This window comes from Thermothelomyces heterothallicus, assembly GCF_042370625.1.
Source record: "Thermothelomyces heterothallicus CBS 202.75 unplaced genomic scaffold P884_scaffold_22, whole genome shotgun sequence".
NCBI classification, from domain to species: domain Eukaryota; kingdom Fungi; phylum Ascomycota; class Sordariomycetes; order Sordariales; family Chaetomiaceae; genus Thermothelomyces; species Thermothelomyces heterothallicus.
Window position 1 is genome coordinate 176624 of NW_027192583.1, and position 26373 is coordinate 202996.

Here is a 26373-nt window from a genome sequence, read left to right on the forward strand (position 1 = left end):
TCCCTTTCCCTCTCCCTTTCCCTCTCTCTTTCCCTGTCTTTCTCGCGCTCTCGTTCCCGTTTCTCCTCTCGTTGCCTTGTAAATTCTTCCTCTTCTTTTCTGCGTCTCCTCTCCTCCCTGTCGCGCTCGCGTCTTTCATCGTCGCGTTTCGCTGGCTTTTCGTAGCTTGCGGCCCTGCGGGCCTTCCTGTCGGGTTCCTCGTACTCGGCATAGATCCGGGTCGATGGAACCTCTTCGTACGAACGGGCGTGGGTCGCTGTGGTGTACGTGTAGACCTTCCCGCCCGACGGAGAGCTCTTGTACTTCGAAGTCGGCTCGGCGGTGCGCACCTCAAATGTGGTATACTTGGCGGTGCGCGGGACAGAAGTGTTGGGCGAGTTCTTCACATCTTGATGCACCTTGGCGGCGCGCTGCAGCTCCGCGAGCCGCAGCTTCTGTTCGTACTTTGCCTTTTCGGCATCATCGTTGAGCAGCTCCCATGCCTGCTGAACCTTCTGAAACTCGTCGGCCTTGAGCGTCTTCAATGTCGGGTCCTGGATCTTGTCCGGGTGACACTTGAGGACGAGCTTTTTGTATGCAGTTCGAATCTCGGCCTTGTCTGCATTTCTGTCGACGCCGAGAACTTTCCAAGGATCCGGGGGAAGACTGGAGGTCATAGTGAGTGAGGGCTGAACTGCGAGAGAGCGGATTCACGTCGAGTGCCAGCACTGGGCGTCTAATGCCAAGGGCGAAAGGAAGGTTCAGTCAACGAGGGGGAGAAAATAGGAGGATAGTCGTGAGACGATCGAAATGCGAAGGCAAAGAAGCAGAAGTAGTAGCAGCAGCAGTCGGCGGTCGACTACAAGGGGTGGCTATTGCATGGAACGCGGCGAGAGCTCGGCTCCGGGAGAAGGAGCGTGAGTGGGTGTCAAAGCCGGGAGAGGCGTGTGTGTTCGAAGGAGAGAAAGGCTGCCTGCTCACGGGTGTCGGCGGCCGGCGGTGAAACTAGGTGGGAAAAATAACAAGAAATGCGGTGGTCTGGTGGTTTGAAAGCGTGTTGTTGCCAAAGCTGCAGTGGTTGGAACAGCAAGCGGGGGGGAGAGGAGGGGACTAAAATGGAAGCGCTGTTAAAGGGCCCCGTATTGCACGTATGGATGGGATGAACCGATCGGGCGGTGGAGTCCGCCCCAGCACCAGCTAAGCAACCACCGTTGCCGTCGGGATGGGTGGCTCAACCGTTAATTCCTCGGTAACTGCGTAGGTCTCGAGGACAAGTGCAAACAAAACAGGCAAAATGCGGCCTCGTTTGGGGTCCCGGATGGCAAAAGGTGGTCAGGGCCAGACCAATATCTGGCCTGTTGTTTTTTTTGCTCAGGTGGTCGGTGTCGTGGTGTAAGGTGATGGGAGAAGGAAACAGGCAATGAGATCACCCGCGCCCTCTGAGGGACAGATGGGAAGGATCGCTTGTCGGGCAGCTTCCAGGACAGGTGAGGGGGGCTCAAGGGGGACCCAGGGCAGGGGAGCATTTGGGGGGGGGGTTCTTCCGGGCGGGTGATAGCTGATCCCGGCCCTGTTCCTGCCAAAAGCAGGAGCATAACGTGGATTGGGGGGCAACCAAAGCAGCTGCCAGTGAGAGACCATTCGATGTCTCCGCTGTGGACACTAAACGGGGCCCGAGGGGTCGCTGCGGGTGGTTGTGGGGAGAAGTGGGCCGTGAAAGGTGGCCTTCGAGCGATGTAATTGGCTGTCATCACATCGCTCTTCATGTTGCGGATGGCGTTCTCTGTACGGCATCTCCTTCCTGCGTGAGCCAAGAGTAACCTTTCATTCAATTTCCACTGTGTTTTCAGCTCTGGTGGTTGCCGCGTAAGGTAATTCGGTACTCCGTATGTACCTCTCTTCCCGCGCCCGCTGCGCACCTCTCCTCGGCAAGCAAGCGCAAATGCCAGCTAGTTAGCTCAACCTCAGTGGCAGCGCTTGATTCCCTGAACGTTCCAGGTTACTAGTATGCGAACAAAGCCGTCACTTGGCAAAGTGCGCAGCCACCGATGCCCTGGGATAAAGTTCGGATACAGTAACCCAGGCTGGGCGAGGCACGAAACAGCCCTTGCGCAGTGGAAGCAAGCGGCCTCCCACACGGGTTTCGGCAAACACGGACGAACGACGAGCCACAGACAAGCTCCAAAACCATATTCGTCTTCTGTGGCAACGCTGGAGTTGACGGCTGGGAAACGGAATTTCCAGCTGTGGTGAGCATACAGAGTGCTTAACTTGCGAGTTCGACAAATCCGAATGTGCAATCCGTGTCCCTTCCAAGTTTGCCAAAATCAGACCAAGGTGCGGCTGAGGTCTCAACTGTGCCACACCGACCGGAGCGGGCAACACCGCTCCCGAGTTCAGGGCGACCCGCGGGTGGCTGGGGGCTTTGGGCTGTGGCTGTAGGAAGGCAAACAAGGTCGAGGAACAGGTCGCCTGCACGGATTTACATCCGTAGGATCTCGTGCATCCAAGTCGTGGCAACGCCCAGGAGACGATCCGGATCCTTCAACTATGAGCGGAAAAGGATGATAATGAGCCCGCATAAAGACAAGACTCGAAACATGTGAATGTTGGCCCAACGCTGGAGCGTGCGAGGCAGGAGCGAGGTTGCTGTTTCAAGTACCATAAACAGGCAATCGGCGGTGAGTATGCAGCTCGAGTCTTGACCCGGCAACAAGAACTGGAATCCTCGTTTGCCCCTGCATCATCCAAGGCCCTCAATCAGCGCATGTATCGTAGACTGCTCGGCAGCATTCATGAACAATTTCGGCGTGTGTTGTGTTGGACGAGTTGGTGAGGCAACCCCAACCACGTCGACATTGCTCCTTCTCCGGTCAGCCTCGGCTGCCCGAAACCTACGAAGGACTCCGTATGCCTTCAACTCTTTTCCGAGTCTTACAGCTCACCAGCACGGTTTCTCTTGTTTGTTGTGCTGCGTTGGCCGATAGCTAGCTTTTCCAGGCCCATGTTGTCGGTAGCCAGTTCCCTCTGCCAATCCGTTCCGGTCACAAGTGCGAGTCATGAGAAGTCTCCCACGCACCCATCACTCGTCTCGTTTTCTCCGCATACTGGCTGGGCAAAGGCAGTTCACGGCCAGAGAGTTTTGCCTTGGACTTCGGCTAGTTCAGCCTATCCGAGCTGGCTGTCTCACGTTGGACGATTCGGGAGCAACTCCGCCCTCTCCCGATTGCCGTTTCGACTTGCTGAGGTGATGCCCGAGGCTACACCGCGCCAGTATGGTGCAGCCAGCAAATACACATACGCAGCGATGCGAGGCGACTTGGCCGCCATTCTGTGGGCTCTCGCCAACCATCCCCATTCGGTAGTGATGCCATGCAGGAGACGGCCCATCACCTGCCCCAAAGGAAGCCCCGCGCCTATTTAATCACCTTTGAAGCTCATGACTGACAGGCCGAGGAATTGACAAACCGCTGTCGAACACCCCACAGATTTGGCCTCAGATCCACGCTATTGCTTGACAAATCGGCTCCAGTCGCGCCCTCACTGCGGGCAACATCCGATAGTGATGGGGTTTGCAGAGTAGCAGAGTCCCACGCAGAGACGGGGATCCGTTGCGGGTGTTATGTAAATTGTTCTTTCTACAATCCCGCCAAGTCTCAACACAAGCCTGCTGCAATACTTACAAGTATTCCTCCTCTGAGTGCATCTCCCGCTGAGGCATGTTGGGATGCCCGGGGCACCCCCAAACCAAATCTCAACCCCCTTTCAATCGCCTACCAGAACAGGCCCGGCCAACCGCCTCCGGCCGATCCGCTTCGCTTCCAAAGCAGGTACGGTAGCACGACAGTGTCACCGTGTCTCCTGCTCACCTCACAAGGCACAGGGCCATGCGGCAACCGACGCCCCGGGACGGCAATGATTGGAGCAGCGTGAGCAGAGAGGTGAGCGAAGTGAGCCCTGGGGGGGGGGGGGGGGGGAGTAACTGCACACCCACTTGACGACTGCGACAAACCACGAGGGCGACGCTCTTTTCCATCACAGGCTAGCCAGCGAGCCAGCAGCGGCCTTCAACTCTTGTGGGCGCGAGCCATTGGATGGCACCCCGCCCGTCCCTCACTCTTCACGAGTGGATCAGATTGGATAGCCTTTTGGACACGGCGGCGCTGCATGTTTCCCCCTCCCGCCCGACGAGGCGATTTGTGAATGAGTGATGCAAGATTTGGGGGGGAGGGTAGGAGGGGTGGATGGCCCTATCAGCGACCCAAACGCGGGGCAAGGGTTCTCGGGAAGGAAGAGGGGCTACTCCCCTCTGCCAATCATTTGCCGTGCCTTTTGTGAACCAGACCGATTGATGCAGCGAGTTCTGTGTCTCGTTGTCCACTATTTGTACGGATTCGGCGGGGACAGAACACGCAAGCCCGATCGGAACGTGCATTGCCCTTCCCCACGGGTTAATGAAACCGCAAATCGAACGAACGGAAAACGTGATGTCGCCCTGACCATGGAAGAAGGCGTGAGGGTGCGCTGTGATGGGTGAGAGAGGAAAGCATGAATAGCTAACGGGTATGAACGATCAACCCGTGGGTTCGGTGGTGGTCAGCTGCTTCATCAACTCTGTCCTGGTCTGAGTCGATCATGTGAAGCAGACCATTCCCGTCCTGCGTTTCAGGATGATCGTTTGTTGAGGAGTTGTCGGCGGCATCATTTGCTTGCTGTCTTTCAAACGAGCCTTCCAGACCAGGTTCACCTTTCTGGCAGGTCAGGTTGACCACTCGGCAGCGGCTTACGCAGTACTCGATCCTGGCCCTGCTGCTAGGTACTTTGTGCACCGTAAGTACAGCACCTTCCACAGTACCGGTTGCATACGTTGCACGCTACCAGGTCACGGGCTGGGCGGGTCGGAGGCCAGAGAAGCTGCGACCTTACCCCGCCAGAGACGCACGTTACCCCCTCTTTGCCTGCTTCACCAACGCTCAACAACAGGCCATCTTCACCCCTTCACAGTCTGGGCTGGGCACAGGGCTTCGGGCAACGGGCACGGGCACGGGCGTGGGCACGCGGGGGCTGACACACCAGGGCTGGTCCTGAGGCGAAACGACCATAGCAAGTAGACATCGCTTTTCCCGGTAGAGGCATTTTTTCGCATTCATGGTAGCATACTTGAAGAGACCGAGCAACTCTTAACTATTGGTCCCGGACGATCAAGCTAGTGTTCATATATACATTTGTCGGCGACTGATTTACACTAGACAAAGTCGCATGCTCTGCACTGAGGCACTCGCGTGCGTGGCGGTGAGCAAGCGGAGCAGAGCAGTGCTCGGCTCGTTGGCAGCTTCGATTGGTTTCCCGGAATCCAACAAAGAGCTTCGATCTCTTTTCTATTCGTTTTTTTGATGCTGCAGAAACCCTAAAAGGGGTTAACTTACGTTTAGTTTGTAATCCGTTCACGCAATAGCAGAGGTAGCTTCGGCGATACCCGAGGCTCTTTCACCTCTGCGACCCTCGCGGATTGGCCGAGTGGCGATGCTCGGATTAATCTTTGACCCAAAAACACCGAGCATCACTGCGCACCACCGACGGAGTTTATGCGAGATAACAGTTCGTTATCATCTCCGATGTGATTTGCCACAAGGAAGGGAGAGGGCCGTACATCGCGCATTCTTGATTGAATAGGTAGACTCCCTGCTTGGTTTTTGTTAGGAGCACGGGGGGATCGGGCGCGCGATGCGTTTGTTTGAACGGAGCTTGCCATCCGTGCTATATTTAAGCGGCCATCGACGCAGGAGTGCGCTGCTGAATCAACCCCTGATGGCCCGAAGCATACGTACGGCTGCCGTATCGGCCGCATCGTAGATGGCTTGGTCTCTCCCCTGCTTCAAACTCGCCCGAGAAAGAGGCCGTTGCTGTTCGGTTCCACTCGGCATGTTTGGCTGCGGTCTGTAGGTGAAGAGGTGGTGAGCGTCATGGGGAAGACCATCTTTTTTTTTTTTTTTTTTTGGGGGGGGGGGGGGGGGGGGGGGTGGGGGGGGGAGAGGCGACCCTGCTCAGTCGTGGCTCTGTGTCACCTCCACACGGGCAAGTCAATGTCGACCACGATCGGCTTATTGAATCGTTTACCACCCTTGTGAGGCCAGCTGGTGGATACGATGGCACAATTCACAATACAGGTCTCTTTCCGGCCCTCGCGGCCCCTCGTGGTTCCCTGCCCCGGACGCTCTGGTTCTGAACCGACCGGTCCCGGATCGTCAAAGTCGAGGGGCAGGTTCCCGCGGCGCGCCGTGAGGTCGACCAAGCTGATCTTAGCCGAGGCCGGATCAGGGCTGGGGTCCACCCATGCTTCCACCGAAGCCTCGACCGCGGTGACTCCGTCTCCGGCCCGGGAGCTGTCCGTGTCCCATTTTACCCGCTCGGCGCCTCGACCTTGGTGGACGTGGCCGCAGACGTGCAGCCGAGGCCGTACCCGAGCGAGGGCTCGCCGCAACTCGTCGCAGCCACCCGAGTCGTCGCGATGCCCGTAGGCCGGCGTGTGCGTAACGAGGATGTCGGTGTTGAGGGGGATAGCCTCCCAGAGCTCTGTCGCCGTTGGACTCACTCCGGCCGCACTGTCCGAGCCCGACGCGCTCGGTTCATGACCCGACTGGGGATACATGAAAGCCCACGTGCCGTACTGGGGACTGTAGGGAGACCCAAAGATGGTGAAAGTGGTTCCTGGTCCGTCGGGGCGTGTAAGGCGAATAGTAGCGCTGCTGTTCAAAAGGTATATGATGGAGCGGCTCGAGGTCAGTAACGACTGACATTGGGCCAAGTCCTCAGGGTGCTGATTATGAAAACTTGACCCATGTTTACGATAGAAGTCAGAGTCTAGTGTGATATCGTGGTTTCCTGTGCGCTTCATGTGAGCACAAACTCTGTCCATCTCGAATATGAAGTTACGCATAATCCAAGACCACCCCTCAACGAAGCGAACCAGTTCCTACCTGCGATGACAATTTTGGCTTCAAAGTCAGCCTTCTCCAGCCACTGGACGGCCTTGGAGAGCTGCCCGTCCAAGTCAGTGACCCCCAACCCCTCTCCCAAAGATACATTGCGGTTCACGCGGTAGGCTGCCCACCTCAGAATAACTCCCTTGGTTGGTGAGGTCTCCCGCATGTATCAGGACATCGCCCTTCGGCAGCTTGACCGTGGAATTGTGAGTGTCGCTGATGCACACAATTCTCGTTCGCCGCGTTTGACGCGCGGTTGAAGGTGATTCAGTCATGGCCTTTACCAGTACAACGTGCTTGACTGAGCGCTCTTGACTCCTCGATTTTGAATACCGGCCTGGTGAATTTTTGAACACTGCCGCCTCCGCACAGTAGGACTACGTGCGAAGATGCGCGAAGATGTTCGAAGTATGCTAGCCCATGTGACTCCGAACCATTGTTTTGGATCGTTGCATTGCTCGAATGTCCCCATGCGTGTGAATACAAGCGAGATCCCCTAGCGTCACGGAGACAAAACAACTGTTTCCTCTTTGTCTTTCCCCTTTTTAAAGGGGAAGAAAAACAAGGAAAAAAATAATCGAAAAAAAAGGGGGGAACCACACAACAAGAAATGCGAAGGACCCAGTTGTCAATCCTACTCCGTAAAGCATCGTGAAATGGCATGGCTGGTAGCATTGACAGTTGATGTCTGTTGCCGCCGAATGACCGAAGAAGCAAGACCCTGCAAATCTGGAAACCCCACAGCATTGGCCAATGACGTTTCGCAGGCAGATTAATGGAGCTCGCTCCCCTGTCATAACCCATTTGACGGTGTTCCCCCCTTGGAAGCGAATTCTCGAAGCTCTTTGGGAGAACAGGACGGCCATTCACAGGCCGCCACCCAACATTCTCGCTAGAGTTGTTGGTTGGCTTCTGGACTTCCTGCAGTCGACAGCAGATCAGACAAACAAAGCAGAGAAGAAGGCTAGTCTGAGTGAGGGAGGTGCTCTAGCTAGCTGCTCGCCCGAGGACGCCCCTCACGCAACTAGCGCGCACTCATCTACGCTTCCCAATCTTATTCGCGGGCTCGCCTTTGCACGACCCTTTTGACTTGCGAGCCATCGTGATCATCGGCGCCCGCAGCGACCCGCGATCCGCTGCCCGCGATATTGGACAAACAATAGGAAAGGGCGAACGGAGATCCGACATTGGCAAATGCTAGAGTAGTTAGCTGCTATTCTGGAGACCCCAGCACTAGCACCTTCGATTTCCGGCAAACGAACCATCCGCCCGCTCCTAACAACACACCGCCGTCGAGCCGAGCCGACCCAGCATTCGACAACCGGCGGGCCACATTTTTGAAGGGGCCATCCCAACAGTACCACATTTTGCGCATGTGCATTCGCAGAGAAATTTGGCCGAGCCTTTGACAAGCCGTTGGCCGACCTTGGCCTGCGGGAGGCTGGGCCGGCTCGAGACAGACCGTCCCATCCTCTCGGGCAGCCTCGAAAGCGACTCCAGTTTCCAACGGCGCCTACGACTTGGTATCGCAGGAGAAGGCAGAAATTTCCCGGTCCGAGCTGTGGCTTCCACTCTCTGCCTCGCCGTCTCCAGCACCCGACCACCGCCGACGTGCCGCGGTAGAGGGCTCCCGCCATAGAGAACAAAGATGCCCGCCGTCTCCCAGACGGTGACGGCTCTTACGTCGTCCTCTTATGTATGGGAAGATACCTTCCCGGCCGAGCAAGAAGTGAGTCTCCTTGTTCCGCCAGCCGTGGTTTCCATCCACGCAAATTATATTCCCCCCGCTCCCCTCCCCCCTTTTTCTCTGGTCTTTTGATCCACCATACCGTTGCCCAGAACACGCTAACCAGAACTCCGTTTGTGCAGAGCCTCCGTCATGAACTCCAGCCAGCGGACGAAGAAGACGGCCCTGTTTCGGGTCGGTCGCCGGTTGCGTCTCAGAACGGGAACTCGACTCTACGCTCTGCAAGGGGCCTAGAGTCTCCAACGCACCGGTATAGCGACGATGAGCAGAAGGGCGGCCTGGAAGGAAAAGATTTCGATGGCATCCAGCCCGAACTATCGGTTCATAAAAATCGGAAACCACGTAGTACCAAAGACCATGCGGTTCACGGGCACTCGGTGGAACAACACGTTGACGGCACCACTTACGGGGAACGGTACGAAGATTCCTTACGGAAAGTGTCAGGCGGCCGATCAACAGATTCCGATAGCGATGAAAACTCAAAGTGGATTCATCGAGACAAGCTCGCGAAGATCGAGAGCGAGGAGCTACAGGCTGCAGGGATCATCCTGCCCCGGCAAAGAGATCGAGCAAGATCCAAGAGCCAGAACAGGCCCAGGCGAGATCAGAGCCAAGACAAGATTAGCGGATCGGGCAGGTCGATTGCAGGCTCCGAGCACACCGTCTCGCGTTCAAGAAAGAACTCGACGGCAACCACGACGGACGCAAAAAGCACTGATCCAGCAAGCATTCCCAGCTGGGATCTGAGGCGGCCTGAGGAGATTCTGGAAGAAGGGGATGGACACTGGGCGTCCAGCGGTAGTGGGAAAAGCTCGTCCCGGATACCGGTCGCGAAAACCAGCCCGATGCCTCTGCCGAGCGAGCATCTTGCACGGGATACGCGATTGCCGCGGAAGCGGGATGGCAGTCCGGGTACAGAGGAAAGTATAACGTACCCCAAGACCCGCTCGAGGAGCAGCAGCACAGGCAATGCGCTCGGACCTGCGAAACCGGCAGGCACTGGCTCGGGCGCCCAGTCTAACAAACGGCCCGATTCGTCTCCGAAGAAGCCCGGGCCGACCGCAGCCTCGAGAAAGCCCAAGCCTGCCAACGGCGCTGCAGGACGACCGAAGACACGAGGCGGCCCGAGCAAGGACTCGTCGAGCAGCGGCACCGCGAGACCATCCACTAAGTCTGGCGAGCGCGAGTTTTCGTGCAGCAACCCCAAACCGATGGAGGGCGAGCCTCCATGGATGGTCTCGGCTTACCGACCCGACCCGCGGCTGCCGCCAGACCAACAGCTGCTCCCTACGGTGGCCAAGCGGTTACAGCAGGAGAAGTGGGAACGGGAAGGGAAGTTTGGGAGCGTCTACGACAAAGAGTTTAGGCCGCTCACTGACGAAGGCTTCCTCAAACCCCCCGAGCCTATTGCCCGGGAGAAGGAGGCCGAGAAGGAGGCCGAGGCGGAGAAGAAGGAGGAACAGGGAGAGGGAGACTGGCCGCTGAAAGCGGAGGCCAAGAGCCCGACACTTCCCGCGAGAACAAATTCGTACTCGACCATGCCCAAAATCTCCGACTCGCCAGCCAACCCTCTACCAAGTCCCAGGACTCCGGCCAACCAAAACCAGTCCCCGCAACCCGTTAGGGTGCCGGAGCCGGTCGAGGAGGCGCAGGAGAAGAAGGGGGGCTGCGCTTGCTGTATTGTTATGTGAGCCGCTCCTGTTGCCGTCCGAACCACCCACTACCTAGGCCCGACATGACCCTCCCAACAAGAGAACACCTTCAGGTGTCCGGGTTCCGGACAGTTCCTGCGCCAGCGGGGGAAGAACCCCGTCCCTCGGCATCATCATTTCTTTTTGAAACCTTCCGGACGGGCAAACCGACTTATGACGAGACGATCTATTCTAGTTACAGGCGTCCTTCGGCAGTTTCCTTCCATTTACTTTCCATCACAGTACATCACACACATGGCCTGCGCACGCCTCCCCCCCAGGCCTCGTCTATTTCCTTTTCTTCTCTTCGATTCCCGCCTCGGCACGTCACCATTCGTACTCGATCTTTCCGGCTCTCATCCGAGACTCCGATGAAACTCGATACGCTCATTGCTGAGAGCCTAGGTATATTACCAGTACATACCACCGTGGCCGGGAGTTACGGGGGAAAACCTTTTTTTAATGCACAGGGGAGTGCTTCTTTCCAGCCCGCGCTGTTTCTCTCTCGATTGCTTTTTCCTTCTCTCCCTTTGCTGCCTCGCCCCGTCCATGCTTGCACTTCGGATTAGATGCATATGGAAATACCCACTCGCACCTCCATAGCCATGCATCGGAGCAAGGCGTTAAACAACCCTCCTTTTTGTTTCCCTTGTTTCCTTCCTTTGTCTTTTAGTTTGGGGTGGGGGGCGACTGGGATGGCGTTGGCCTATTGAGAGGGAGGAAGGGGAAGAAGAGCGCCATACCCAACCATGTCGACCGGCGTCGTTGTCGTTGTTTCCTTGATTCGTACATAATAGACCGTCGAAGGGAGGTTCGTCTTGAGTGGCTTGCTGCATTTTGTTGATAAGCAGGTGTGGCGGACGGGGCGTTTTCAAGTAGGTTCGTTGGGGAGTTCAGTTTTGGAAGATAGCAAAACCCGGAGGACAATAGGACAGAAGACAATGATATCTCAATATTAGCACCAGGCTGATCAAGAGAGCAGATGATTGGGTCGCCTTTTGGCCCGCAGAGTGTTGCCCGGAGCGATCAGGTCGTCCCGAGAACATGCTGAGAAGCGGCATATCGACACACCAGCACCCATCTCTTCTCTCTCTCTCTGCATCGTCGCACATGCCGTTGCCTGGAGTTGCCAGGCTCGCGGATGTTTTGCCGGATACGGTTGGAATGATTACAGCGCAGGTTTCCAGCACTTTGCCGCGCTGTCCTTCCTCTTGCGAATTTCTGTGTGTCTGTATCCCTGTCTTTTAGTCTCTCTCGTCTTGGACACAAAAGCTATGAGCTGGGCAAGCTTATAGCTGTAAGAGCTTCGAATATAACTGTGGGCCTCGGAGGAAACGGAGAGAAAGGCTGCAGGCGGAGGATGAGGTTTGATAGCAAAATTCCCTTCTTCCCCCCTCCCCCCCCGGGGGGAGAGGGCAGCCTTAAGAGGCAGACATCTTGGGTTATTCACACGACCTTGGACCGCGAGCTCTTTTTCTCCGTCTTTGCACCAAGGATAGGGCCCAAAGCGGTAGCGAGTGCTCGACGGAAGACCAGACGCGGTATATACCATGATGACAAAGGACAAGGGAAGGAACAATCCCGTAGCAGGAGCCACATCCCCCGCACGACGGCAACAGGAGGATCTTCTCGAGATACGTTGGACGTTGAATAAGTATCTCCTCGGAGAGTGTTACTAGGGCGAAGATGAGTGTTGGTTTGTTGCCACATTCCTGCCCGCCCGGGGGCCGAAACGGAGGTTGGTGAAGCGATGGGGTCGTTCCCGCCGAGACCTTGACGATGATGTTTGAGTTGATGGCACCAGGCGGATATATCTTAGATATCAGCTAGCACGGCCGCCAGGGAGTGGGGCCAATTGACGACCCGAATTTCCAATGAATGCTTGTAGTGTTTGGTAGAATCGCAGGGTGGTGAGACGGTCTAGACCATTCACGGCCAACAAGTCGTGGTGGGAAGGTTGCTGTGCAGTGTGATCTGTGGTAGAGTCTTCTTTTCCTTCTAAAACAGCTGAGCTCGGAAGATCTAGACCGTGCCGTCGCATCGGGTCGGGTACAGAGGGAGCGGTCCTTCTGGTTGCTGCTCCAAACTCTCTACAGTAAAACACTCTGCCAGAATAACCACGTGGGTTTTTTTTTCTGTCCTTTTTTTGTTTCCTGGGAGCTGCTCCCATAACACTGCGATACGCTTGTTCTGATGCCCCTCATAGGTAACGTTGCGATTTGGCCGAGCGCAGCTTCTCTTTGTTCCGGCCGTTTGCACCTTGAGACTGCATCTTTCTAACCCCACGCCAGGCGCCAGTTCCAGCCATCATCCCTGCTCCCTTTACTCTCCCCTGCAATCGAGCATGCGATAGATGTGAAAGTGTAGACGAGGGCAGAACAGAGCGAAGCCGGCGCTTGGCCCCCCTACGAGTAGAACTTTTCACTTAGAGATGTCTGCCTGAACGCTCTAGCATCAGCCTACCGGCACTAGGGACGGCTTGGTTGTTTCTCACGGTATTGCAATTCCAACCGAACGGCTCTTCGAGCCACGCGCGCTCTTGAGCGGGCGTTATCCACCGTATGCTAGACTCTGGTTCAGATGACGTTTCGTGGTTGATCATGACAGATGACCAAAAAGGGCTGGAACCGACGTGTTTTGCACTGCCCGCCAATGGAATTGCGATTCTGCGCCGTGAAAAGACCTACGGTCTCCCAGGTGGGCGGGGCGAGTGACACTACTCAGATGCGCAAATGATTATGAGGAGTTTGGTGGAAATGTAAAACCACAATTTCACTGGAAAAAGCAGACTGAATTGTTTGGCCTTTTGCTAGCGTAATTTTGCCCCTGGTATGATTACGTAACGTAACGTGTTGCGGACCAGTTCCTCCCGAGTTTCCGATGGAGAACGCTGCCTTTTCGATCGCTCCAAATCTGCAAATCTGGAGAGATCGATAGTTATCGAACATCGATTTCGATGTGCTCGTCGATCCCAAATCCACCGCGGCAACCCGCATTGGCGTTAGGCGGGAGCGGAGCTGCGCTAGCTCCATTCGGATGGTAACGTTGGAGCGTCGTCTCCGACACGATCCAGTTCCACGCAAGAGGCTGAACTAATAGTAGTGTAGAAGATTCGCAATTGCCTCAAATGACTAAGGCAAGTGGAGACTGGCTCGGGTACGCTAGTGTAGTGTACGCAAGTACGAACAACAGAAAAGCCCCATCGATGTGTGAATGGCACAATGACAAGAATGTGGCTCGGCCATGTGTAGGTCGACTAACACAGCAAACCGCATCGTCCCAGCTGACCTCAGAATTGAACCTTCTCGACGCTTATCCACTCTCGTGTATGTATGTAGGTGAGCGTTGGGTATCAACAGCCGAGGAAAGAATTGCTATTCTTGGCTCCGAAAGTGAAAGTGGCCGTCGTCACATACTGCCTAAACGACCGATCATTCGCGATAGTTACTTCGACAAAGCTGTTTGCGATTGAGCTGGCCACATGTGTATAGTACGTACCATGCATCCATTATCACCGTCTACTATAGGAGAAAAAATATTTGTGCAAATCAGTGAGGCATAATTAGCAAGCTTGCATCGCGGAATAGCATATAACAGGATGATTACAGAATATAGAATACCTAGTACTTCGTAGGAGTATAGACAGTTAACCTTCTCGGCCTAAGTGAGAGCACGACAGCAATGGCATTTTCAGGTAATCTGTACGGATTACTACCCGAGTTACTACGTACTCGTGATCCGTAGTGTAGTGACTCTCCTTTTAGTTCCACCTGATCGGCCGGTCCAGTGGCGGGTCTGCAGACTTCCTCGTGGCTGATTGGCCGAAATGGGGATGGCGATCGGTTGGTCTCGAACGTCGAGACCTTACCAGTACAAAGCACACTAGCATGCCAAGAGCGTAAGATGAGCGAGGCTTGCGGATCTGTGGAATACCCTACGGATTACACTACATCGGGCTGCCCGGCTGGGGATATCCGTACAATTGTCGAGTACAAAGTAACAACTAACCTATCTTACCTAGGTTCGTACGGAATAATTGCCTTGCCGCTTAAACAGTGTGCTGTCAAATCACCTTCTCTTCCAGGCCGCGAAGCCGAGATGCGGTGTAAAACGGTGGTTAAAAACGAGCAGAGGTAAGACACGAGATAGACATTCCCAATGCTACATTTTCGTTAGTGTCCGATATCACGGTGCGCCTTTCGAGGCTCTTCTCCAGAGATCGGGCGCTTCTGCGAGTGGAGCCCGAGATGAAACGTTCTGCTGCCTTAATATCCCAAAGTGACTGCCGAAATGGTCTCCGCGGGCAAACTTACTTGTGCTACACTGCCTATCACGTCGCATGGACCAGGTGTCACGTTCTCCTTTAGAGTACGAGCATCTCGCATTTCCGTAGAAAACTAAAGAAATAGGTGCTGGCTGTCTCGGCACTTCTCGGTGGTTTGATGTGCATAATGGCATGCGCAATTTTCACAACTGGTAGTGGACGGAGTACGTTTGCACATGCGTACGGAGTACGCACGGTACAGTCGGAGGTAACGGGACTTCCAGGAGCCAGTGGTTTTAGGTGCAGGTGACCGCACCACCGCGTAGTTACCTGACGGCCGGGAACCGTCAACGGAGTACACTAGTACGGAGTACGGAGTAGTTGCGAGCTGAATGGAAGCGGGCATTTGCGCGGAATTATGGGGCCTTGTTTCACCGGCCACTACAACCATCGGAGCCTCACTGAGAAAAACACTCTCGACCCACGAGAGCCCGGAATGTCTGTACGCTGGTGCAGTGATCGCGTGGTGTGCACCTGCTACTAGTTAACTAACTATCCTTAAGAAATGCCGCACGGTTGGACACTGCTCACCCAACCCTATATCGGCCTTTGTTCAAGGACACCTTTTGGCCGAATGCCGAGGGAGCTTACCCTACGGATCTGACGGGCACTCGACCTCGATGTTTCGAGCCTTTCTTGGCCGGGTCTAGACTAGTTACACAGAAGTTGCCTGAAGCCACAGGAACTTGCCGTATGTACATTACACATCGGTTTGCAGTGGGGCAAGGCTGGACCCAGAGCTCCGGCAAACGAAGAACGGCTCATCACTGGCCCTTGCATGCGTCGGAAGTACCTTGTACTGTGTGCATATAGTGAATGAAGGCGGAGTGATTGTGATTTCAATCCGAGGCAGCTAACTGTGATCGCGTCCTGTTAGCAGCAGATTTCAGGAGATAAAGAAAAGCAAATCGAGATTGACTTGACACTAATTTGCACGAAACGAAGAGCCTCTAAAAGAGGAGCGCAATGCGCGATGTTCTAGGACCGCGATCGAAATAGCTGGTGAAATCGAACCAGCCAGCTCTTATCCGTATATGGTGTATAGTTCGATGGGAGTGCTACCCTCCGATCTCGAAGAACTTGGGGTGCGCACATCGCCGTCGCGCTCGGACCCAAATAAAAAAAAATGCGATCTGGGACGTAAAACGGAAGGTCTCGACGCCGATATGCACCTGACCACTCCACCCACCTTCGAATCGATGGTTGGGGCTGTCTCAGCACTCAACAGGAGGCAGCGTGTGAGTCAGCTTTCAGTTATTCATTTTTCCCGTATCTTTTTTCGCCGTTCGTTTCGGATGAGGACGGTAAAGCTTCATACTCGAGCCCGCCGTGGACTCCGAATGTGTGCAGAGGTGGAAATGAAGGTCGGCCTCGTTATGAGTCCAATTGTTGCCCTTCGAGTCTTCCCCCCGCGTGGCCACGGGAGCGCCGTAAAGCATGCAGCAGCAAAACGTGTAATGTTCGTAACATCCGTTATGTTTGTGCGAAATTATAGCCTTTCACTCAACAAGGGAGGTGCAACCCCTGGCTCGATGGTCCCACAGTTCTCGGGTTCAGGTCCTTGTCCCAGCCTTTCCTGTTGGTGGAACCAGGTCCGGACCTCAGCTTTGGTCTGGCCCAGCCCATCCCTCGTGCTAAAATAAAGCAGCTACACCCCCCACCAAGTTGCGCCTTCGATTTGAGAGACGGACATGCCCAGATTCCCCCCAGGTATTTTCTCCATCAATGGTTCCCATCAGGCCTCGACCTCAGACCGCGAGATAAGAGACAGCAACCCCCTCCCTCGGTTTTCGGTTTTGTCCAGCATGTCCTCGGCGCCAGCACGCCAACCAACAATCCCATACACCGGCAATATCTTACCGGCGTCGTCGTCCTCGTCATCCACATCCACATCATCATCATCATCATCCTCCTCCTCCTCCTCCCCCTCCTCTTCGTCTTCTTCCTACTCGGCATCAGACCCGGACCTTCCATCCTCGGACACGATGAACTCTACAACCGTTCGACAGAGTGTCGACTCGACGTCCCGGCCCACGGTTCATGTTGCCGTCATCCGCTGCCTACGGTGCGCGCGGGCCGAGGAGATCACCTCGACCGACGACCCAAGCTTGTTTGGCATGGTTCAGATTGGTACCAACATCTACTACTGCAACCGCTGCGCCAAGATGGTCGGCTATACGTAGCAACGGAGCATGTCTGCGAACGAACAAGACAGGACAGCCCTAGGTCCCCGGTTCCTCGGCATACCCAAGTGTCCCTGGCCGGCCAGCAGTTCGATGGCGAGCAGGCGAGCCGTCGGGCATTGCGACCGCCAGCGATGCTTTACGCTGGTATCCTCAAGCCCCCCTCCAATGTTTCGTTGGAGCATCGGGACGCATCTCGGCAGCACGTCTCTGAGCTGCGCGGCAAGACTCGAGTCTCAGACCAACCGGGCCGCTCGGCCGGTTGAGTCTGGGCGACGGTCCCAAACAAACACCTTCTCTGCGGATGTTTCTCCGGACCTCTCCGGGCCAGCAATCTGCACCTCGCGGGTCAACGACGAGGCGACATTTTCTCCTATTCTTTGGTACAACTCTTCGAAGCGGCCTCCCTGCTGCCAGTGACGACGACCGCTGCGACCCCGCAAGACACTCCGCAACGTTGGACCAGATCGCGGGCGGCTATCCGATTTGTTCGGCAAACTTTTGAGCCTCGGCTGCGGGAATCTCGAGGGTTTGAGTCGACAGAGGAGGAGGGTTGCATGAGCGCGGGCCCGCATCGCAGCATTCTGTCTTTGATCGGGCGATACGACAACGCGGCACAACACACAACGCGCAGCGCTCAACGCTCGCAGAACGCCTGTCGCATACAGCTCGGCCTTTTGCGACACGGGATTATCACGGTGCGTCGGATGGCTGCAGGTTTTGGGATCCTGAACATCCCATTGGGCAACAAAGCCCGCAGCGGCCCGCAACGAGAGTCTTTTCCTCCAATGGCGGGATTCGCGATCCGAATCCCCTGCGCTTCGTTGCCAAGCCGCTGACGTCGACATGCTTCACCTCTTTTTATATATCTGGTGACCCCATCGGTTACAAATGAGGGGTCGACGATGGCATGCAACAACGACTGCCATTGGCACCGCCTGGTCTGCACCGTGGCCGGATTGAACAAGAGAAGGGAGAGCATCGTCGTTGAGGTCTTTTTCAATTCCTTTTTCTCCCATCGTTTCTTACGTTTTCCTCTCTCAACCCGGCACAGGGTTTCTCTTCAGCATCTTCTAGTTTTTTTTTCCTCTTCGGGCTCTTCTCTAGTTTTGCATCGAAGCTATCTAGCGACCCAGTCTTCTTTGGGCAAAGAAGGGTATCACCAAAATTCTGGGATGGGTTTACAGGAATGTCATTACGCCAGTGTAGCACGTTTGGGATTGGGGCGCGCGGGACTCTTTAGAGGCATGATACCACTTTGTTGTATGTACTCGACCTAGCATTCATCATTTTTCGTGCTGGATCACCGGCACAAAGGTCCAAGCGAATGACGCTGCCGAGTTGTAGTTCACATCTTCATGTGCCGTGCTGTCAAAAGAGCTAGAGACGGAAGGGGCCTGCAGCCAGCTTATATAGCATACATGGTACAACCCAAACTGCAGCGACATGGTATCATTGGGCCAATGGTGCCGTGCTTCGTAAATGCAGTTCAATCCCCAGCCCGCTTGCTCCGCCCTTCCCGCCAGCTCAGCCGGTCCCCCGCGTCTCCACTACAGCTCCCTGAAATTGAAAGATGCTTTGCTGGTTGGAAGATGGGCATGCATGAGGAATTAGGCGGCCTTCCATCCGCATTCCGAAGGTTTCTACCGAGGCCTCTTACGTCGAACCTTCGCTGGCTGTCTCGGCGCGAGTTTCGGAATGCCAGGGCGGCAGCTATCGTACATGAATTTGGGTCGCGTTCTTCTACACTACACTAGAGCAGAGGTCGACTTGGACTCGCCCACTCGGGGAAGGATCTGTGCAAACCCCGGCTGCGACAGGCTCCTGATTGTACGGAGTATGGAGCACAAATATGTACATGATTATTGTAGAAGTCCGCACTGCTGCGTTTGTTGAATGGAGCAAAGCGAAGAGGAGCTTTGGCCGTAGAGAGAGACGTTTGAGGCAAGGGCTCTGTAACCCTAATTGCATGTTCTGCCTGAGCCGCCTATCCATTTTTGGTTGCCTGCCCCATCTTGTAGCCTTGGAAACCTTTGGAAGTTGGCCTTTTGGACATCCGAAACAAGACTGGTTTGCGGATGCTGAACGACTTGTTGTCTGCAAAATGTAGCATAAGTGTGAGAAGTAACAGCCCAAGAAGACTCCGTGTGATGCGGCGGACAGACAGGCTGTTCAGGGCCACGAGGCCCCTCTTTTTCCTCTCTCACTCTCTCTCGCTCTCTCTGATGGAAAGCCCGGGCACACAACCGAGTTCCCGCACATGCTCATCCTTCTCTAGCCGATGCTATATCCGGAGCACGTGGGGTTCGATGCGGGAGAGGGGTGCGTTGTCGGCGATGACCGGCGCCGGGCAAAGAGAGAGGAGGGGCAGCTTCATCAAGGCATTATTACTCGCAGGAGCAAGCCGGCGGGTTGCTAATGCTACACAATCTGCGAGCGCCCGAAAGGGGGGGAGGGGGGGTGTAAAGCCATGACGCTCCAATAACCACCAGAGATTGATGTAGCCCGGCACGGGAGCCCCATCAACAACAAAGGCCAGTCCACTCGACCGTTGACTTGACCCGCTGGATGACCTCAGACTGCATTATGCCCTGCGTCCGCCGTCGTGGTGGGATCTCGGTCTCGCAGCAAAGGCTTTCCCACTCACTCCACGTATTCCGTAGTGTCGCAGTCCGGAGTATAGGGGATCCATAACGCTAGTATGCACGACGACACCGGCGCGGGTGGGCGCTGCAAGACCCTCAGAAACACATCCTATAAGCCCGGCGAGCCCCGTGATGAGGTCGATCGCTGGCGCCCCTTCCCCTCGCACGCGCACACGGGCGTGAGCTGAGTCGAGACAGACATGAATGACTGTCTTGAATCAAAGTATGGCAAATCAATCACGGAATCTTGTCCGAAGACAATCCGGGGAGGCGAGATGAATTATAGAACAAGAAAAAGGAAGGAACAAGAAAAAAAAATAAAAGTAAGGGGTTGAGCAGCGCGTCAAGCAAAAGGGTCACTAAGTCCAAGGAAAGTTGTGAGCTCCCTCGTCCACAGGCCCTAGACAACAGGGATGCCGACGAGCAGCGCCAAGAGGAAACAACGCCATGCAAAAGAAATAAACATGATACGCCGCCGATTCCGCCTTTTATCATCACTTTATCACGTCAAAAATGGGGATGTGAGGGAGAAATCTGGCAGATGCTTGCACACACGCAGAAAGCCGTCGTCGAGTAAGCGAACGATTGGTCGGCAAGTTAGTTTTTTTTTTTTTTTTTTTTTTTTTTTTTTTTTTTTTTTTTTTTTTTTCTGTTTTCTCATGTGCTCGTTGGAATCCTCGGAGCATCGAGGGATTCCCGCCTTTTTGTCACCAAGCCAACGTTGTCTTGCTTTGCGCGGTGGGGCCGCGAGCGTTGGCTTGCAATCGATTTCCGATCGACCTTCGATGGTCGCGGGTTGCTGCAGGTCGCTTGGCATCAAACACAGTGGCGATCGAGACCGCGATCGAAACCGATCCCTCCACTCAAGACACCTTGATTGTTACGGTATTGCGTTACAAGTATCACGTGTATCTTGTAACGGAAGGGGCCAGCGTTGTCCTAACGGAAATTCGCAACCGGGACTCCGTTGCTATGTCGGGAAATTGTAGGCGTAGGGGTATGCAGCGCCAAGCGTCGCAGCCTTCTGATCCGGCCCCGAGACCATTCCCCCTAAACACGACATGGTGTGCGTTATCTGTCGGGCGTGCTGAGGTGAGGCTGCCACGAGCCCCTTAGTAGATCGACATAGAATAGGATTAGTGTAGGTATATTGTCATGGTAAGCACCAGGTATATTGCTGACCTCACACGTGCGCTTACGCACGCCTTACGCATTCACATGGTCGTCTCGTCTCTAGCGCCCTTCCAACCACCGACGACGACAACAATAGCCTGAAGACGATCGTAAGTGTAGAACAAAAGTTGCGTAACAATCACCAAGCCACAAGCTTCCGGGAGGGTCGGATGCCGACGCAGCTGACCCCCCCACCTGGCAACCCTCCTCAGCCTGTCCCTGTCACCCATCCATATTCACATCCCCCTTTTCCGTGTGTTGCTTGCCATCCATATGCTTCAGCAGGTAGCTCCGCTTAAAATACTCGTTCGGGTGCACAATCGTTTCGAGCTGCGCAGCAGTCATGATCCCTTCGTCCTTTGCGCGTTTTATCTCCGCCTTGTGGAGGTGCTCAAATACGCTAACCACACCCCCAGCCGAAGAAGCCATCACATCAGCGAAACGCGAACCAATTTTTATTATGGAGGGTGGTGTAAAGGTTGACCCTCGTGACGGGGAGTGGAAGGGAAAAAAAAGGGGGGGGGGTGAAGGTGAAGAGGAAAAGGGAAAAAAGAGATCAAGAGGGAGAAAAACGCACCGGTTACACGCCATGTGAAATTTCTGGTTCTCGGTGTCCGCCTTGACGCCCTCCAGAACCGCCCGGTCCGTCACCCCCGACGCGCGGAGCAGCGTGGTCAGGTTCTCCGGGCTAAAGTGGCGGTACGGGCAGCCGTGGGCCTCTCCGGGCCCTGGGGCATGTTCGGTGAGGATCTTCTGGCAGCTGTAGGGGCTGTAGCCGCCGCTGCGGCGGTTCGAGTCGCCGCCGACGTCGCCGTACGCGTGCCGCACGTTGTAGCGGTATTCCTTGTTGAAGGTGTCATCCGTGATCTTGTTGAACGCGGACCGCCAGAAGATGAGGCTCTCCTCCAGGCTGAGCCCGATGCCCTTGAGGAAGAGCGTGTATTGCAGCCGCCCGTAGTGCTTGAGATGCGCGTCACGCCGGAGCGACCGGTGCAGGTGCGTCATGCACATGGGGAAGTGCCGCGACAGGTTGTCGATGTTGCGCGCCGTGATCTCGGCACCCTCAATCGCGGCGCCCGAGCCCGCGTAGCTTGCGTCGGGCGCGATGAAGTTCTTGGACAGGTGGTCGAGGATCGGAGTCAAACGGTCGTCCTCGTCTAGCCGTGGGAGTGCACGGGCCGTAAGCTGTGAACCGAGGATACCGAAAATAAAACAAGAGGGTTCTGGTTAGCAGTGTCCCTCTCCCCCTCGGTGTTGCTCACTCTACGCCGGATAAAAAGAGGAAATAAAAAGGGATGGGAGGGCGAGTACGGGGGAACCTACCTCCAACTCCGTCTCCAACCGTTTCGTAAACGCATTCAGCACCATGCTCTGCTGCTCCTTCCCAGGCACATACGCCTTCCCTGCCCTGACATACACCTTGCGATTCTCAATCAAGTCCGGCACGCGCGTCCAGTCGACCTTGAGCCAGTCCTCGTCCAGCACCTGCGGGGCACGCTTGCCGTATCCGATCGTGCTCGCCAGCTGCGGCGCCAACTCACGCTTCTCCTCGTCCGACACGGGCTCCCAGTCGAGGTTGAGGGTGCGTATGAAGGCGGCGCGCTCGCGGGAGTCGTCCGTCTGGAAGCGCAGGCGGAACAGCATCGTCTCGGCACGGGCGAAGCGCCGGCGCAGGTCCTCGGTCGACGCGAACGCCAGCCGCAGGATGAAGTGGCTGTAGTGGTCCTTCTGGCGCTGCGCGTGCAGCGGCGAGGCGGTCGAGCTGTTGGCGTCGAGCCGGAGGTACTTGTCGAGGAGGGGCTTCATGTGCAGCTCCGTCTCGGCGGGCGTCTTGTTGCGGAAGGAGCATGCTTCGAGCTCGGCGAGCACTAAGACACACAAAAAAGCAGGGTCAATAAATCGACGGGCCCCGACAGCACGCCGGCGGGCGGGTCTACACACCCCGTAACCTGTCGATGGCCCATTGCTCGAACTGCTCGAGCGTGATATCGGCAGTGGGCGGGGTCGTGTAAAAGTTCAGGCGGTGCGGATACTGCGTTTCCTTGTACTGGGGAACTGCAAATTGCTTCTTGCGGTGGTCGATGACATTTCGCCTTTTGACGTCGATACGATTCATCTTGGGTGCAGTGCGGTCTGATGTTCCGAGGGCGGTTTGGTCTCGGAACACAAGCTGTCAATGTTGGATGATGAATGGAGCCAGCAAATGTTGGGAGACGCGCCGCGACGCGCTTCGGGCCCGACGCAATTAATGACTGCCAATCAACGTGTCGTTGACGAATCTTATACATGGATGTACAACCCTAACCCTTCATTTACCCTCTCTGATCATTACCTGGACTGCGAACAAGTTGATATCTGTCATCCGAACGGGCGCCGACCTTTGGGCTTGGTATACGTTCGGCCAAGGTCCAAGCGAATACAATTTCATTGAAGTGCTCGGTAACGCGCAGATCAATCACTCTCCGATTTACCAACCCACGGTTCAAGTTAAACCTCACGCAATAGACAAACTCTTTCACTTCCAAAGTCATTCTAATTCCTCTCTCAAGGGAGAAGGACGTGCATGTAAACCGCATATACTCCTAAATTCAAAACTCCGCAGAGCGCATCCATTACAGTGCTTCTAGGGCTGGATATCGAAAGTGCTCGGCCAGCCAACCGCCGGACTTGGTCTGATCGAGCCGATGGTATCTCAGCTTCCATCAGCCGGCTTAGAAGGACCTAATCACTAACCTGGACAGTGCAGACTGCGAACCTTCCCTAGCCTTGCGGTGAAGCTTAGCCGAAAGATTTTTGTTCTATGAATGCGGCGGGAGGCATCTTCGGTAACGGTATGCTCCCTTCGCATGAGCTGCCGTCAAGCCTGCAGCAGCCGTGTCGTTACGTCTATTCCTTCGAGTCACCTTCATTTGACGTGCCCTGTTGTCCTTGATCCTACGCCATATACCCTTGAAGTTTCCAGAGCATCATCTGCAGGTTGACAGTCGCGCGTCTTCCGAGCAGATACAGCGACCCATCGCGAAGCAGTGTGGAACCCCGCCTCAGCTGGGAAACGTGCTCCTCTCCAAGCAACTCAGGAAGGTTGTGGACGGCGAGCTTTGAGCCGAATTTCACGGCGCCCATGTCCATTGCTGCCAGCCTCGGCGGAACGTATCCAGAGGTCGATCCCGAGGAACTTTCGTCCGGGAGCCCGAGGTACAGCAGACATCCGCGGTGTTTGAGATTCTTGACGTCGTCCCAGCGCTCACACTTGACCACATACTTTCGGCCGGCCTTGTCAGTCATGTTCGAGAAGTGGCATAGGCCTTCGACGACGCGCCTGCGCAACAGTTCCAGTACGACTGCGTCCATGTCGCTGCGCCAGGTAGCAGTAGTGATGAGCGAACCGAGCCTGGTGTTCCCATGGTCGCTCATGCGCAGGAGTTTCTTGTAAAGCTTGAAATACGGCGACTTCTCGCGTTGCAGTTCCTGGAGCAACCTTTGGGAAGAAAGGGTGTAGGCAGATGGACCTCGTTTCTCACAGTTCCGTGTCCTGGGGGTCGGCCCGTCCGCCTTCTGACCCGTCTCGGCGTCCTTGGGGGATTCCTGGGTAGGCTCCTGGGCAGTCTCGGGAGACGGAGCATCGGCAGCTGGGGATTTGACTGGGGCCTTCGTCTCCAGATCGTGAGGCACAAACCAGGGCTTCTTTGTCTCGGGATGCGCGATGAGAGCGAAGCGCTGAAGGAAGAAGTTAGGAAGGGCGGTGGTGGTGATTGGGCATTTCCGCACGGGAGTGGCTAAGGCCTTAGCTGAAGGCGTGTTAGAGGATCGTTCGTCGCCTTTCTCTCTTTGCTTGCGAAGACGGAGCACTACCATAAGGATTGCGGCGAAGGTGCCGTTGAAACTTGGTCAACTTGTACTCGGTCCGGGACGGCTTGGCCTTGGCGAATCTCTGTCTGGCCTCGTGGAATGCTGGGTCCATGAGCGGTGACAGGGGAAGTTCCCCTACGGCGGTCTTGACAGTCTTTTTGTCGGGATCGATCTGCACGTCTAGATAGGCATCGTTCAGATCAAGAGACATCTCTTGGGAAGCTCCCGGCACCTCATGGCTGCTATTGGTGCTGCTGGCGTGAAAATTCCGAGCTCTGAGAGACCGGCATGCTCTCTGATGGACTGTGTACAACGATTGCCTGTGCCATCCCCTGCAGATGGTCTGCATAATGGCAGTTCCGACCTTATTCAGTGGTCAATCGCTGGTAGCTGGATCGTTGGGTTTGATTGTGGAGATGGAAGTCTCGAATTTTGGTAATTCAAGGCCCGTGCAATGCAGGAAAGTATGGATAACTACGGATCCGTACACTAACGTTACAACGGGGTCGTGCAAGTTCGCCCCCAGCGTGCGCCAAGGCGCTAGCTGCCGGCGCTCCAGGCCCCACCCCAAGCCTCGGGCTTTCGTTTCCGTCGGCCGTCTCGGTGCATTTCCATTCACCTCTAATCTCCATGCATTGTCAACAATCCGTATCCTCCGACCTGCCACTCTTAAGCACCATGAATACCCAAAGATCAGCGTTTCGGCTCTTGAAGAGGATAGGCATGGCACGATGCCGCAACTTCTCCAAATTCAGCGCGTCTTCAAGGTCGATGCCGCCCTTGGGCAACATCCCGATGCCATACATTACTGAGGTCACGGTATGCTGTGTCCCAAAGTCTTCGTTGAGATCGCCTAACTGACCGATTAGTCCGGGGGCTGGCGCACATGTGAGTCTCAATCGCACCCTCTTGGGGAGCTCATTCAGTCATTCAGTCCATACTAACTACGTCACCCGAAGCCGACATTTTCTCCAAACTGTTACAAGTCAGTTTAGTTCCTGAACCTCCAGCGGCGCCGCCACTCTAACCCAACCAGGAGCGGATAGTATGCTTGAACGGTGCCATTGACGACACCGTATCGGCATCGATCGTGGCCCAATTGCTATGGCTTGAGTCGGACAACCCGGACAAGCCCATCACCATGTACATCAACTCACCCGGCGGCGAGGTGAGCTCAGGACTCGCCATCTACGACACAATGACCTATATCAAGTCGCCCGTATCGACCGTATGTGTGGGCGGCGCCGCGTCCATGGCTGCCATTCTCTTGATCGGCGGCGAGCCGGGGAAGCGGTATGCCTTGCAACACAGCTCCGTCATGGTGCACCAGCCACTGGGCGGGACGCGCGGCCAAGCGGCCGATATCTTGATTTATGCAAATCAGATACAGCGGATTCGGGAGCAGATCAACAAGATTGTGCAAACCCACGTCAACAGGGCGTTTGGCTACGAGAAGTTCGATATGAAAGCCATCAACGATATGATGGAGCGGGACAGATACCTCACAGCCGACGAGGCCAAGGAAATGGGTATCATTGACGAGATTCTGCATAAGAGAGAAAAGGGTGAGGACAAGCCCGGGGTCGGCGACGGCAAGGTGAAGCTGTGAGACGCGGTCAAACGAAATGGCGCCAGTTGGGGCTGCACAACCCACCTTCGCGCCCTGAGATCACGAGAAACAAAGAGCTACCCAGTCCGCTCTGTACCACACGGATTACACAGCGTTTGGGTGCCCCAATTATTCCCACCGGTGTTTAACTCAGTCGGATTTTGCGACCAGAGGGGTATTCAGCCGGGGG

At 55.5% G+C, this 26373-nt stretch overlaps 8 protein-coding genes across 8 annotated transcripts in view; 3 read left to right on the forward strand and 5 right to left on the reverse strand.

Annotated features, from left to right (window-relative positions):
• The window catches only part of P884DRAFT_271710 (uncharacterized protein), a gene marked incomplete at both ends in the record, with an annotated part of 1873 nt that extends 1217 nt beyond the window's left edge, over nt 1-656 (reverse strand). The window contains one exon of the mRNA XM_069442460.1: nt 205-656. Within this exon, the coding sequence (XP_069295327.1) occupies nt 205-656 (452 nt within the window). The remainder of the gene's footprint in view (nt 1-204) is intronic.
• A 5384-nt stretch (nt 657-6040) lies between these two features.
• Nucleotides 6041-7237, reverse strand: P884DRAFT_207006 (Metallo-dependent phosphatase-like protein; the record flags this gene model as incomplete). The annotated part of the gene is made up of 3 exons (XM_069438760.1): nt 6041-6861; nt 6957-7017; nt 7091-7237. 3 exons carry the CDS (start codon nt 7235-7237, stop codon nt 6041-6043), a joined length of 1029 nt encoding a protein of 342 aa, XP_069295328.1.
• A 1373-nt stretch (nt 7238-8610) lies between these two features.
• P884DRAFT_301843 (uncharacterized protein) lies at nt 8611-10400 on the forward strand (the record flags this gene model as incomplete). Its single annotated transcript, XM_069444893.1, has 2 exons — nt 8611-8691; nt 8832-10400. 2 exons carry the CDS (start codon nt 8611-8613, stop codon nt 10398-10400), a joined length of 1650 nt encoding a protein of 549 aa, XP_069295329.1.
• Nucleotides 10401-16363: 5963 nt separating this feature from the next.
• P884DRAFT_262708 (uncharacterized protein) lies at nt 16364-17346 on the forward strand. The gene has a single exon (XM_069441683.1). The coding sequence runs from the start codon at nt 16416-16418 to the stop codon at nt 16905-16907; it is 492 nt and encodes a 163-aa protein (XP_069295330.1). The 5' UTR covers nt 16364-16415; the 3' UTR covers nt 16908-17346.
• A 1853-nt stretch (nt 17347-19199) lies between these two features.
• Nucleotides 19200-20125, reverse strand: P884DRAFT_262710 (uncharacterized protein). Its single transcript, XM_069441684.1, has one exon. The coding sequence runs from the start codon at nt 20045-20047 to the stop codon at nt 19790-19792; it is 258 nt and encodes an 85-aa protein (XP_069295331.1). The 5' UTR covers nt 20048-20125; the 3' UTR covers nt 19200-19789.
• Nucleotides 20126-20947: 822 nt separating this feature from the next.
• Nucleotides 20948-22841, reverse strand: P884DRAFT_206943 (eukaryotic and archaeal DNA primase, large subunit-domain-containing protein; the record flags this gene model as incomplete). The annotated part of the gene is made up of 4 exons (XM_069438756.1): nt 20948-21125; nt 21303-21910; nt 22049-22593; nt 22667-22841. 4 exons carry the CDS (start codon nt 22839-22841, stop codon nt 20948-20950), a joined length of 1506 nt encoding a protein of 501 aa, XP_069295332.1.
• Nucleotides 22842-23659: 818 nt separating this feature from the next.
• Nucleotides 23660-24686, reverse strand: P884DRAFT_279539 (uncharacterized protein; the record flags this gene model as incomplete). The annotated part of the gene is made up of 2 exons (XM_069443318.1): nt 23660-24513; nt 24578-24686. 2 exons carry the CDS (start codon nt 24684-24686, stop codon nt 23660-23662), a joined length of 963 nt encoding a protein of 320 aa, XP_069295333.1.
• Nucleotides 24687-25229: 543 nt separating this feature from the next.
• Nucleotides 25230-26360, forward strand: P884DRAFT_262713 (Clp protease-domain-containing protein). Its single transcript, XM_069441685.1, has 4 exons — nt 25230-25393; nt 25444-25462; nt 25534-25559; nt 25611-26360. The coding sequence occupies exons 1-4, from the start codon at nt 25253-25255 to the stop codon at nt 26181-26183; spliced, it is 759 nt and encodes a 252-aa protein (XP_069295334.1). The 5' UTR covers nt 25230-25252; the 3' UTR covers nt 26184-26360.
• The last annotated feature ends 13 nt before the right edge of the window (nt 26361-26373 follow it).